The 14,720-nt window shown below is 42.8% G+C and overlaps 1 protein-coding gene across 1 annotated transcript in view; it reads right to left on the bottom strand.

Moving 5' to 3' along the window:
- LOC119259758 (sodium leak channel NALCN-like) overlaps nucleotides 1-14,720 on the bottom strand; it is a 32,227-nt gene that overhangs the window by 15,325 nt on the left and 2,182 nt on the right. The window contains exon 2 of the mRNA XM_037528735.2: nucleotides 1,129-1,275. Coding sequence (XP_037384632.1) covers nucleotides 1,129-1,236 — 108 coding nt within the window. The 5' untranslated portion in view covers nucleotides 1,237-1,275. The remainder of the gene's footprint in view (nucleotides 1-1,128; nucleotides 1,276-14,720) is intronic.

The raw sequence follows: 14,720 nt of genomic DNA, 5'->3' as shown, positions 1-14,720 counted from the left end.
TACAGAAGTGGCAAGAGAAGAGGTTCATGGTTTCCTGCAGTGGGGGGTCAAATAAGGAACCTTCCAGAGTGGAGGTTTGGGGTGACACTGGAGCAGCAGTGACAGAGGAAGACTTGACTCATCAGGGGAGCTGGGCAGGGGGAATGCCCCAAGGACACAGGTGCCTGGGGCAGCAGCCATGACAAGGCTCAGGGGGAGATACAGGTGTGGAGATCCCGGAAAGGGGCACCTTTCCGCTGAGTCAGAGCGAGACTATGAGAGCCTGGGTGTCGAAGTGACACATTTCAGTTCGCAGTGTAGATAACAGGGCTGCTTCAGCGACGAAAGCAGGATGGTGGTATCATCAGAGTGAACAATGCAGGGAGAAGTCAAGCAGGATGGAGAGCAGTCTGGGGGGCAGAAGAGGGGAGGGCCACTGGAAAGCGCAGGAGACCAAGCATCACCTTAACTGAGGTCAAGGACGAGACAAGCTCTGGGCAGGAGTGGATCCTTCCCTCAAGCCAGCCGCTACTGTCTGCGGTGAGCTCCAGGCTGCTCTGGCTTGGACAGTGGACTCTGAACAGTAGCCATGAACGTGCCGTCCCACCCAGGCTGCTACACTGTCTACAAAGACCCTGGGAGCACAGAATCCATCACACCCTTACTCATCGAATGAGGCAGAGGTGGACTAGTTCTTCAGACATACTATCCACGATCTCATTAACCTCTCCTTTTATTCAACACTTGCAATTCAGGAGACTTTAAATTCCAAATACATGAGTATCCTCTTGCATTTCACGCATGCAGAGGACTGCAAGTAAGTCTGCAAGAATAAGTTTCTCATCTTAGATGCCAGCTTTGGATCACCTGAGAGGTGGCGTTCTTCTGTCTATACTGTATGACCCTGATATCAGTGCATGGAGAGGTGGGGAGGAGACCCCCCCCAGGTTGTCTTCCTACTCTAATAACTCAGAGCAGAGCCCCATTATTTCATCTGAATTATTCTCAACTTCCAGACTCCAAGAATGCTCCATCTACTGCAGCCCAAACAGATTTTTCAAAGCCAACAACACAGGATCTTTGAGTTCAATGAATTAAATTTCCTTTAGGCAGGTGTGTGCTTCTCCTACCTTCAAAGAAGAAACTTACTGGTTTGTTGATCCAGAGGATGTCTGCGCTGTCAGACAGAGACTCGTCGGGCCCGAAGTCGGTGACCGGTTGGGCCTCCACCCTGGAGCTCTGCTTCCTCTTCAGCATGCTGAAGTTAGCTCCGGTGAGCAAGCTCAAAGGCACGGTCTGGGCAGGGAGAGAGAACGGATTAGTCATGGAAGCTACCTTTACCCTCTTCTCAAAAACAGAGTCCCCCAAAATGCAATGCACTTGCAAGTCACATATGCCGCTTATGTTGCATGTAACAAACACATGCAAATAGTTTTTAAAGGATGAGATAAAAATCACTAACAATAAAGGCTTGGATTCCTTATTCTCTCAACCCTACCAGCGTAGAGACCAGTGGTCTAGAGGCGCTGGGGTGAAACAGTCTTACTGCTCAGGGTGAACATGGGAAATTAGAAATTTCTCGAGCTGCATGTTCACATACCTAGAGCTGCCTCCACTTACAAGAGATCTGGGCAGAATGGAGCTGGTCAAGCTGGAAGAAATGCTCAAATCTTCCCAGGATGTGCTTTGGGCTCACTGCACAGGACACTCAGAGACAACCCTCACTCCCAAGTTGATCTCCCATTTCATCCTTCCGTCCACAATATAAAGGAGGCTCGAGTGCACCACTGAACTCATGCTAGAGGCCAAAGTGAAGAAGGGAGCTGCTCCTCCCCAGAGCATGTCTTTTCCTTGACCTTGGTCAAAGTGATGCTTGGTCTCTTGCCCTTTCCTCTGCCACCAGACTACTCTCCACCCTGCCTGACTTCTTCCTGCATTTCTATTTCTGTTCACACCTCGCTCCTGCTTTCGTCATGAAGCATCCCTGCTATCTGCACTGATAATTGAAGTGTGTTCGTTTGACAACCAAGGTTCTTTCTAGTCTGACTCTGACTTTTCAGACAACTGGCCCTCCCTGGATCTCCACACCTGTATCTCTCCCTGAGCCTCATCAGTGAGATCCTGCCCCCCAAGAGGAAGGGAGCCAGAGAGAGGGGGGCAGGACCTCCTCTAAATAGAGTTTATTTCCTTTTGTGGATGCTGTGGTTATAGCAATTCTTCCAGTGTCTCTGAAACAAATCCAAATTACTTTGAACAGAGAGATGAGAAGCCTGCTCGCCACTTACATTTCCACAGTTGTGAGTCATCTCCTTCCTGCGGTGCACGTCACCTGCCCATGCCCACTGCTACCACCTTCCACCGTCCAACAGCCCTTGAAGAAGGGCCCGCAACATGTCAGACCCCCAGGACACACACAGCAAGCAAGTGCAATACAATGTGAGATGTGGAAGGTGCCTGATCACCCCCTGACTCCACAGAGACACTTCTCGTTTTTACTGGGTCTTAAAGAAATGAGAGATGCTAACATTTTGGGGGTATATACTATGTTTGGGACATTTAGCAGTGATATATCACTTAATTTTTACAAGAGAAAGAAGACACATCTTGTCTTTTATGAGAGCCTGAGAATTGCATTCTCTGGACAGTTAATAACTTGAAATGAAAAGGAGGCCTGGTCTGATCACAAAGCCTAAGGTTTTGACTTGGTCCCTGCAGATGCGGAGGGCTGATTAGGGGTTTCTAGAGGCAGAAGAACAGGAGCAGGGTCCTCAGAGCACACAGACGTGGAAATGCTACATCAAGAAGACACAGTCATTTCAGCACCAGGAGCTAGAATGAGAACCCCAACTAAGAATGAGGAGCACCCCTCCATGCTTGCGGGAGCACGAGATGAACATGAGTATTTGCAGTGTGTGCAAGCATGCATGGCTGCAGCTTCCACAGGGAAGGGAAATAAAACACAAGCTCAGCACAGGCTAGTTCTGAGTATGATTCCCTCTCTGATGTCTGCGCTTGGAATGTGTCGGCCCACCCGCCTATTCCCTGAAGAAATCAGGCTAATTGGCTTTAAGAGGTGCTAGGTATTTCCAGGCTGCTTTGCCCTGAATATTGGATTTGAATACGGGCTTTGCAGTAGGCCGCACTAATTAATTTTATTTTACATAATTGGAGTGAGGGACTCTTGACATCAATATGTAAATATATGCAGAATATTCAAATGATGCTCGCTCCCTGATTTACTGTGGGGGAAACACCTGGTGGCCTCAATTTGGGAAGCCTCTTGAATGACAGTCTCCTACGTATCTAAAACTGATCATCTTTTAGAAATCCTTCAAGATTACACAGCGCAAAGCAGGAAATAGAGAGGCTTCACAATGTTGTTCTAAGATTGTACCAGAAAATTTATGACCCACCAGCAAGAATACCACATCCATTGAGTCAGTGGAGACCTCTGGGTGGTCATTTATTGCTCTTAGGATCTGGCTATAAGGTACAGTCTGAAAAATTTTGAAATATAAATATGAGACTTTCACATATGAATTCCATGAACTTTTTAAAATAAATTTATAATATATGTATGTATGCAGATTTAAATTCGAATCCAAACCACTGTGGTTTTGATTATGGATTTGCTTATGTAGAGAAGTAGACACCAGAATCCCTTTTTTGTAAATCTCCATGTTGTCTAAAAACAGTACAATCATAATGAATGCCATTAGTTTTTACTCATGGTGATATTGCGACTTGTAATAATATACATTTAGTCTTAGTTCTTGTTTCTGCCATAAAGCTCCTAAAACTCTTGAAGTTTTCTCTATATAATGAGGGCATTAAGTTTCTTCTGTTACGTTCCTGGGTCCTTTGTAGCCCTCTTAAGATGGCCACTGCTCGTCAGGAGAAACAACTAGGTGATTACCAGTTTGGAATTTTCAGGTCCACACCCTGAACTCCTGGAGGGGCCAATGGTTCGTGAATTAATGGTCATGACCATGAAGCAGCCATAAAATACCCACGTCCTTGCCTGTGAACCACTCCAGCAAATTGACTCACGGCCAGTTGGTTGGAAGTACAAGGGACAGCCTGTACTGCCACAGGCATCTGGAACCCAAGGAGAAGGGCCATAGGAACCCCAATCTAAAGCCCGCTGGCCAGAAGCACTTGCATCCGAAGTAGAATGGGGTGATCTTGTAATGCAGAGCCCCTAACCTATGGAATTTGACAGTGTCACCTGAAAGAATGTCAGAATTGAGTTGTAGGACACCCAGCCAGTGTCAGAGAGAATTGCTTGCTGGTGTGGGGATCCCCAAAATACATATTGTAATTGTGATCTGGACATTTTTAATCACATTGACCCTCACTTCATCTGCTGCAAAGTCCCCAAATCAAACAGTGCCCAAGAAAACGGTTCACACTTGGAAAGAACCTGGTTAATCCACACATATATTAAAACTTAACAACTAGCTCCTGAATCATTGATGTTCTGGCTGATTTAATAACATTAAATAGTATATAAAACATTCAAATAGTAATGTAAATCCAAGTCATAAACATATGAAGAGCCCAAAATTCATTTGAGGCTGTTGATTGTAATAATCTTCCTTTATAAACAGAAAGGAAATATTGTTTGACGCATTCAATCATTCCTGTTGAATCAATATAATAGTGCGCCAAGCCTATTATTCCCCTGATAAAGCCTGGCAGCAATATTTATGTTTCCTAGGTAAGCTTATTAATTTGATAGGAAATTGCTTCTGTGTATCTTAGCCTGTTCACTGTTACACATTTTTAACCCAATATATTTATATTTTGTTTCCTGTTTACAGAAGTGTCTTTCATTAGGTGGAACACTGAATTTGAAAAACATGGCTTCCAGGAGCTTTTTGACACTTATTAAAAACAGTTGGTGTTTAAATAGCTCGACGGTGGGAGACGAGCTGCAGGGTTACTGTAGATTCATTGATAAACGTTTGCTGAGAAACAGCTAATGGCAACTCAGGAAGAGGACAGATGTTGGCTCACTGCCCTCTTTCAATGGTTCAGATCCAGTTCTGTGTTCTGGGGCAGCAACATTTTCCTTCTATTGGCATATCCATACTTTCCTCTGGCCACCCCAACCCTCTTTTGAGAAAATTAAAATTACTAGATTCTGTTTTCTTTAGCTGCCAGGTGCTTGCAATCCTGAAGCTCATCTCTCCTTCTTGTGGCTCTCTTGGATTTGCATTAAACTCTCGAATCCCCCGTCTTCTGAATTGTGCTTTGCAGCACATCCTCCACCTGCTGTGTCCCAGGTGCTTTTCTCTCTGCTTAGCCCACCACCATCTACGGGGTCCTGGCTATTACTGGGTCAGGTGTCCAGGCCACTTGGCCCTGAGATGAAGGCCACACCACCACCACATCACTTAAAGGTAGACAGGACAGATGGATATCGGTCAGACACCCTTCTGCCTGACCCTGTCCTCTCATTCCTGGCTCCTGCTGGCCTGAGCTTTTCAGCTCCCACATGGTCTGAAGGATACACAAATCCTCTTTGAGGCACTCTCTGGTCTTTCTTATTCCTCAGGCTACACAGGCCCAGGGCCCCTTTCACTTTATCCTGTCCCTGAAGGCCCTTCTAGGCCTTGGCACTACCTCGTTCTTTATATCAGAAATCAACTTCCCTACACATTGACATGGTCTCTCCCATAACACAGAAAACCTCAGCTCATCCTCTTGTTTCTGATTCAGTCTCGCAGGAATTATCCTGGCCCTACTATGGTGCAGGGCACTGCAGGAGGAGAGGGAGCGAGCAGAGGCACAAAGGCACCCCCAAGCAGACACCCTGCCTGCTTGACTTCACCCTGTCCAAGGACACTGAATCCTGCTGACTTTCACTTGCATGTCCTTGACACTCGAGCCCACAGGCACCACTGCAGTTGGCTGAACACACAGTTACCCACCGCCCTTCTGCCTTCCGCGGCGACTTCAGCTCCTTCCAGCTGTGTCTTCTTTTATCTCTGTTGCCAATCCCAGGTGGGTCCTTCCTAGTCCCAAACTTAACACATGAAGAGTCAATCTGTCTGTCCATGTGATTTGTTTATTAAAACAGAAAGATTTGCCATTGGGGAAGGGCGTGCAAGCAGGAGAAACCCAGCACTCCAGCAGACTCGCAGCAACCACTTTATTCTCAAAAGACCTCAAAGAAGACAGAAGTCACTGATGTGTTTTCAACCACTAGGGCTCTCTGCCATTGGCAACACATCAGCACCAACATGGGCCGTTCTGCTCACTTCTGCACACTGCCCGGGACCCCCAGGGTGCAGGTGGGACCCTCACCTGCCGCTCTGGCTAAGATGCACTCACACGTAACAACTGGCTTTCAGCTCATCACTGAGTCTCCCTGTCACAGCGTGAGAAGGAAATTAAGTCAAGTCCCACAACAGGCCTCTGACATCTCTCCCAAGCTTCCCTTTCACGTCTCTGGAAGAGCAGACCTGGTTGCTGGGAGAGGCTTCTCCTTCGTTCCTACTTACATAATAAATGCATCCTTTAAAAAAGAAATGTCCTCGCCATCGTGTAGGTGACATGGATTTAGAATCCCCCCATTCCTGATGGGCCGGATAACATGTTTACTTGAGCGGCAGAATAGCTGATTACTGAACAGAAAGCCTCTGACCGCTCAGCTTATTCTTCAGCCCCCACCTCATGGTTTCCGCTGCTTTCACTGCCTTATCGCTGGCTCCATACCACCTCCCTGGGCGGGAGAGACCGAGCAGCTGGCGCCCAATATGCCTCTGTATCAATCTGTGCGATTGGACATCACAAGATTCACTCAATAAGACAGGCTGGGGGCTAACTGGGTTTCTCTGAGACCTCAGATACCTACAACTTCCATCACTTTAGAAGAAAATCATTTTTTTTTAATGTTCATCATTAAATACAGGTTCATGCCAGGAAAATTAGAAGGAAAAAAACATAACATACGAACACAATGAAAATGATCAGGAGTTTTCATCTCTAGAGCTCCAACTCCAGAATTCAACTGTTTTTTGCAAAGTATGTGTTTAGCTCATTCACTGGGCAAAGTGCAGAAACAGCACTGAGCAGGTAAGACACTGATGGACACGCTCTCTCCAATGGCATTTCCAGTCACTCAGCACTTACTCTCCACTGGAATATATTGATCGATTGAATCTCTTTTAGTATTTTCTTTTCCATACATAATACTTTCCAGGCATGTATTTATTTTTAAATGGCTGCCTTAACACTGTTTTGTAACTGATTTTTTTCATGGAGCAATATGCTGTGAACATCTTGCTCTGTCAATAAAGACGAGTGCACAGAAAAAGCTTATGATCAATAAATGCCACCTTCAAATGTCTGCGCCGACCAAGCCTTTCTTGCCTCCTATGTTCACGGATGTTCTTCTGTGGCAAGGCCTTGCCGGGTAAACAGACACGAGCACAGCTTTCTACACTAGGTTCCTAACGCCGAATTTATAGTTGAGGAAGGTATCACCTTGTATTTCAGGAGAGAGTGGGTTTGAGGTTACTGGTATTTTATTTAAGCATTATCAGTTTTGTTCTTATTTCAAGTATTTCTACTTCTCTCTCTTTTTTAAATAGCCTCAGAACTCAAAACAATAAACCCTCAATATCTACATTCAAACAAGAGTCCTGTGTGCATATTGCCATAAGCATATTTAAATCCTCAGCTGTCCTTCAGCACAGCACCAGCACAGGGACGACAAAGGGACTGGTTATTCCTAATCTTGAAACTGCCAACTGTCATTATTTCTGTAAAGTTAGACTGTCCATTCTGTCGAGTCAAATTTTCTTCTCATCAAAAGACATGTCCATTCAGAACAAATGATCAGAGCCTCACACATTTTATGCCATGTGCTTTTGAAGTGCTATTCTTGTCTTATTTTCTGCTGTCCAGCTCCACCTCACCTGCCCTTCCTCCAGCTCCCAGGGTACAGCAGCCTCGGAGCCTTTGGTGGCTGCATCTCTCTGCCCGGCAGGGACCTCTTAGTCCATCTCCAAAGGTTGAATCTCTCCTCCTTTCCTCCTTCCAGCCCAGATCATTTTCTGCCCCTACTTGGGACCCAAAGACACTATTCCCTGCTCTGGCCCCCTGCTCCTCAGGCTTCCACAGGTCCCCTCCTACAGCCTCCAGGCCCACCTAGCATGGGATTCTTCCCCTTGGGGAAGCATGTCATCAGTAGGGGGGCTAATAATTGCATCTGAGTGAATCAAGAAGATGTGGTATATCGACACCATGGAATACTACTCAGCGATCAAAAAGGATACACTCATGCCATTCACAGCAACATGGGTGGATGATGCTGAGAGAAATAAGTCAGGAGGAAAAAGACAAATATCAGATGGTTTCACTTAGATGTGGAATGTAGAGAAACTGAACAAAGGGTCAGGAGAGCAACAACACTTGCAAACTGACTATGGATCTGAGGCGTCCAGCAAGTGAAGAGGAAAGAGGAGGGTCAAAACATGGGTGGGAAGAGTACAAGGGACTGTGGTGATGGGTCATGGGTGCTGTGGTGGTGGGAGAACTACAAGGGCCGCATCAGAGTAAAGAAATCAAATACTGTCCAAAAATTAACAACGATGTAAGAAAATAAATAGAATTTTAAAGATTACCTCTTGGTCTTAATAATCACATGTAAAAACAGAATAGATATCCCCTAGTCTGAATGTTTCATAAGACAGAAAACAATTCTTAAACACGTGTGCACATACGTAACCCCACAGAAAGGTAATGAAATGGTTTGGAAGGAAAGGCAGTTCCCATGGTAAATAGTGAGCTAATCAATTGATTTCCTCCCAAATTTTATTGACTGCCATATAACAATAGAGGTTATCAAGGGTTGATCACGTGCCAGGTCTTCTTCTAAGTATGACCTATATTATGTCGTCCAATTCTTAGGAAAATTTCACAGATAAGAAGACACAGACACCTAGAGGAGCAGGATCTGAGGAAAGACAAAGTGGCTTCCACAACTATGAAAGTAAACTTTAAGTATCGTATTAAAGGATAATAAAAAGAAAACTACTTCTTTTAAACATGTTCTAATGATACAACCAGGTCATTACAAACTCTTGGCAACTCTTGTTTGTAAAAATAGTACAGACATTTCTCATCTCTAAAAATTGAAATCAATTTTACTATATGATTCATTTCATGGTTTTTCAGTCACACATTTATAAAAATGTGTCTTTTTCTGGCAAGAATTCATCAAACTTCTCATCAAATCTAGCTAAATGTCACTTTCAGGTTACTGAAATGATCTTTCATTTTTCCAGCCTTTTCCCTTGAGGTGAATCCTAGAAATATTCTCTTGTGCTTTGATTATCTCTTTCCTAAATTTTGGGAGGAAAGCATTTATTAACTCCCATCTGATTATCTTTTATCATGTAGTAGAGAGACAGCTGTCTTAATTTCCTGAGGTTGACAGATTTCTTAATTTCCTACAGTTCATTTTAGTCTCATAAATTCTTGACAGAACATGCTGAGAAAGTGAAAACAAAAAAATAGATTGCAGTTGTGATACAGGATAAGAGGTTGTATGTTTTCCTGCAGAGGTTGTCCTGGGGCAGAAAGAAGGGATTTATTGAGAAGTCTCTCTGTCACACTCAAAATCAGAACACAGTCATGGTTGTGAATTTTTTGCAGTGTTCTCTGTCTTCCCAGCAAAGCAACTCCAGACCCAGTGGACATTATCAATGCACCGAGGTGGTAGCTATTTATTTACTCAATAAAACTGTTTAATGTAAAAGTTTCCAATAATAATGCATGGTATTCCATTGTTATGCAATTAATTATATAATGAATTAGAGTTACCATATGAGAGGTGGTAAGCTCCCTTCTGGATATTGTCTGAGACAATGACCACACATCAGTCTGTAGAAAGGACTTTTGTACTGGTGGGGAGATTCCTGATAACATGTATCAATACCCTCTTATAACTGCTCAGCTATCTATGCATTTTAGCAATACAGAGGGTACAGTGATGATCTGTTAACAACCGAACACAACTTTAGATGAGACTCAAGCTTAAGTATCATGCATCCTTTGTTTTTTGTTTGTTTCTCTCTTGAAAGATGAGAGCCAACGTTTGTTGAAAGTTGGACTGTGTGAGGAACTATTCCCAAATCCTTCACTCCCCTCTGGGGTCATTTTTTATATTGTCCCCATCACACAGGAAAAGTCCAGAGAAGCTTGGCCAGATCCATGGGAGCTGGAAGCAAGTTTAGAATTCAGGAAGTTTGTTTCCTTGGGAGAAGGGGGTTGCAGGGGAAGAGACTGAAAGGAATTTGACTCTTATTTTTATCTTCAAGAACTTTCGTACAATTCTTTTTGCAATAATGTTGGATTTCATTAAATCAAGTAAAATATGAAGATAATCAGTTTTTGCGCTTAAGCAGATTACACCTCACATTTGTTGGGGGCTCTGATGTGTGGATCCACCAGCCTTGGATTAGCTCACCCACTCACCATGCCTGGGAGGCAGCTGTCTTTGTTATTACCAACTAACAGATGAAGCTGAGGCTTGGAGGAGGAGGGTGCCCTGGCCAGGGTCACTTTCTGACCTCTGATCGTTACCCCTGCAGTGTTCAGCTGTCCAGTCTTTCAATTTGACCTTCCCATGACTTTGGGGATAGAACCTTCTTTCCCAGGGGAGGCTCCAAATTCTGGCCTCTCCCAAGTCTAAGAAGTGAAACTTGAGTGGTGCATGGCTGCCCGGGAGGGCAATGCCAGTCCTCAGACCACTCTCAGGCAACTTGTCTTCAGTCCCCTGAGCCCCCTTAGCTCTTGAACTTGAAGGGGTTAGAAGCCTCTTTCCCTGGAATCAGAATGAGGCTCCTGCTTAGAGGAAAGGCTGGCAGCTGCGCTGTTTCCTCTTTATTAGCTGAGTGTTAACCACTGCCCTAGGAGAACTAACCCACCCTGAAATTTCACCCCTGGGGCCACAGCAGCAACCTCTCTCTCTCCTCTCTCCCTTTCCCTGCCCCTCTCTCCTTCCCCTTCTATGTCTTGGTCCTCCCTAAATCATGATACAGCTTTGCAAAAACAGCCTATAAAAGGCAGGGTGCAGTCTCCGTGGGTGGTTCAAAATCCAAAACAAATCCTAGAAATCTGACTGTTGAACTGAGACTAACAGAAGGGGTGGGGAGAGGGGGTGCAAATGTAGGAGGGGCCCATGAACCGTGGCAGAGCACCATCGGTGGCTTGCTGGTGGGTGTGCTATGATAGCATACAATTGAAGCGGTGTGACCTGAACCTTAAATTTTAGTGTTGTAAGCCAAGGTCACCTCAATAGAAATAATACAATAATAAATAAATAAAACAGTGGTTTTCAAAAATTTTCCATATTATATTTAAATAGTATGTAATATCCAAAGGAACCCTCTATAGTTGTGTGTGGTTGTTTAATTTTGTAATATAGATTGACAAAGTTTGGACTAAGAAGGTAGATGGTTTGAAATAGCAATTTCCAAAGAAGGCTTAATATTTGAATCATCCAGCAAGGATTTTAAATATTCTCAAGCAGGGCCCTTCACTTCACACACACTTGATCAGAACCTTCCAGGGCAGAGCCTGGGAAACAGGATGGTTTCAAACCACCCGCAGGTGCTCTTTACATGCCCTCCCAGCACTAGTGCAAACTAGGGCTGGATCCCTTGTGCCCAAGCTGCCAAGAGCAGGTTACAATTCATCATCAAGACTCATGGTTTGAGGGGAAATTAACAAGCCAGTTCCAGCCAATACAGGCAAAAGAGAATATTGAGATGAAAATTTTGATGTATAACTATATGTATATACAATAAATTTTATTCTCAAGCTTTCCTCATGGAACTTACAAATTTGCCCCCAAATAACAAAAAGGAATATATTTCCTATACAAGAATAAAGTTTTGTTTCATGGGAAGATAAAATAAATTTTGTTCTTGACTTTTCTACTACAATGGTCTGATCTAGAATATACCTATCGTTTGCTGGAAGGAAGGTCACAAAAACAAATTGTCTAGTTCAAATAAGCAGGTTTTAAAATTGCTTTAATTTTTTTACTTAATAAAAGGTATAAAATTACCTTCAGGCTCCCCAGGGTTTAATTTTTTTTTCTATGAAGTATTGACACACATCGAATTGAGGGCAAAGGAAAGCATACTTTAAGGAGAGACTCTCCAAATCTTTATATATTTCTTTATATTTATTCTCTGTGCTATAGTTTCTCAGAGTTTCCATTCTTGAAAAAGTCCCATTCCAGTTTTATTAAATACAGGATTTTCTTTCACCTCAGCAGATTTTGTAACATATATTCAATAGCATTTTAAGCCATCACGGACTTGTATCTTGTCTGATGCAGGCTTCCTTCCTTCACACTCTTCAGAAATAAAAAAAGTAAAAAAAAGTCTTTTCCTTCTCCAGAGATATGTGAAACTGATCTATGGATTTCATATTTATAACAGAGAATAGACAGAAAAAAAATAAAGGATGTAACCTTTAGTTACTGTTGACTGGGAGATAAGGTATTTAGATATTTCATGAGACATAGCAAGATAGGAACAAAAATAGCCCCACTCAGTCAAGCCTGAGGTCCTGGTTTATTTTTCAGCCATGCCCCCTTCCGTTCTGCTGGTGGAGTCCCTACAACGTGTTGGGGTTTGTTCTCTTGATGAATCTGTACCACCCCCCTCCCTGATTCCAGGTCCTCATCCTTCTAATTTCTCAGTTTCTCCAACGTCTTTCCTCACTGAGTTCATTCTTAACTTTCTTCTTCATCTTCTTAGTTCTTGGTGAACGACTCCATCCGACAGGGAGCTATCGATTACTCTGCCTTAAGGATCTGAATGTTGTGTTAGTTTTTATTCCATCAGCTCCAAAGCTTTCCTATTTCATAATGAATCCATTCATGTTTTTGAACATGATCCTCTCTCTTTGCCTATTTAGTTCTGTTTTGTTTTCTTCACTCTCTCAATGGGCATGCTGATTTTTTTAGCCCATTATAGGTTACAGAACCTGCTCCCCCCCCCCAAAAAAAATACACAGGAAAGCACTGTGGGTGATATACATATATAATTCTATGATGCTATTATGTAGAGAATGCTTGTAATTGCAACTTTATTAAAAATAGTAACTTGATTACTTTAAAGTCCTTTTTCTCATGTGATTACTTTTCAATTTATTGGCCCTAATTTACACATTTCTACCTCATCTTTTATTGATAGCACTTATCTAGTATATATTTCTTCATCATTTGATATTTCATTTTTAATCCATTTTAGTATCATATCTGAATTGTTTGCCAGTATTTTTCAGAATCGCACATGTTCAGTATATTATTTTACTTCTTACTGATATTTAACTTTGGAGAGGGAGAGTGAAGGGCTCAAGCTAGTCTCAATATTCCTTTTGCATAAATTCTATTCAATCCACCTACACCAGAAATGTAATATTTCCCTGCTTTTAACTTTTCAAAATCAACATGTTCATCAGGCTATGGATCTAAATGTTAGCTACTTTTTATTACTTTTTCTTCATGCATGATAACCCATCTTCCTCTAGATAATAGTTTTTTTTTTAATTTAAAAGAATGATTTTATTTCACTTGGAACATTGCTTGAGTTCCAATGGCTTCGACCCACATCCTCTTCACCCCAAAGCTTTCTTTTGATCTCCTTCCTTTGTATCACTGGAGATAAGTCTCACTCTGATCTCAGTATATGCAACTGCTTGGGGGGTGGCAGAGTCCACAGCTCCCCTACTTCTAATTCTCCATGACTCAGTCCTGTGCACACCTCCAGACTCAGGGTTCCGACCCTGCACCCTGAAAATATTTCATCTGTTGTAGTTGTACAGCCCCTGGGGTCTCATGGAGAAACTGCTTCAGAAGTCAATTCTGTCTTACCCACAGAGTGCTTCCAATCTTAACCTTCTCCCTTTAAGATTAAGCCAGGAGCTCTCTCCCTGAATTTTGGTACAACTTTCCTACAGCAGAAAATATTTCCCAACCTCAGTTTTGCTCATTAGCCCACTTCCACTTGTACTGAATGGACCAGAGCACCACAGGACATCCGTGCTCACCCTGACCTGGGATGCAGGCTTCTCTCTCTCTCTCTAAGCTCCTGTGATCATTTACTTGAAGTCTAAGTAAGAAAGCAAAAGGCAAACTATATTCCTGAACTCATGACTCATTTTCCCTGAAAGATTTTGTATTTTCTTACACATTGTTTCAGCTCCCACTTTTACAGCATCCCTCCCTTGCTTGTTTTCACTCTAAAAAGAGCATTTTATCATTTGGAATTCTGATGAATTTATTAAAGGGCAAGACTCTACAGAGTGCAAAGGTCATAATGCCAAGCTATTCTTTCATCTTCTTTTATCCTGCAAAAGAGGAAGCTGAACCACAAATACTAAAAGGAAGCAGATTTGCCTCATAAAGCATATAATAAATTTTAGTCAGATGTCAGATTATATAATCTTAGATTATAATTTTTAGCACAGATATATAGTAATTTAATAGACTCCTTTTCCAGGAATATAACTGCTTGGAATTTATCATGATAAATGTAACATTGCACAGTAATACATAAATTCCTATAACCTGAGAACACTGTACATAATGATGAAACCCTGGAGACAGCGAATATCCATGAATAGGGTTATGACTCCCAGTGAGGCCACAGTCATGGTGTAGTGTATTATATAGTCATACAATTTTTGAAGGACATTATATGAAACAT

The sequence above is a fragment of the Talpa occidentalis genome, unplaced genomic scaffold (genome assembly GCF_014898055.3).
Source record: "Talpa occidentalis isolate TD23 unplaced genomic scaffold, MPIMG_talOcc4v2.1 talOcc4.5, whole genome shotgun sequence".
Taxonomy (NCBI): domain Eukaryota; kingdom Metazoa; phylum Chordata; class Mammalia; order Eulipotyphla; family Talpidae; genus Talpa; species Talpa occidentalis.
Note: the sequence above shows the minus strand (reverse complement) of the source record. Positions and strands in the feature narration are given on the sequence as shown.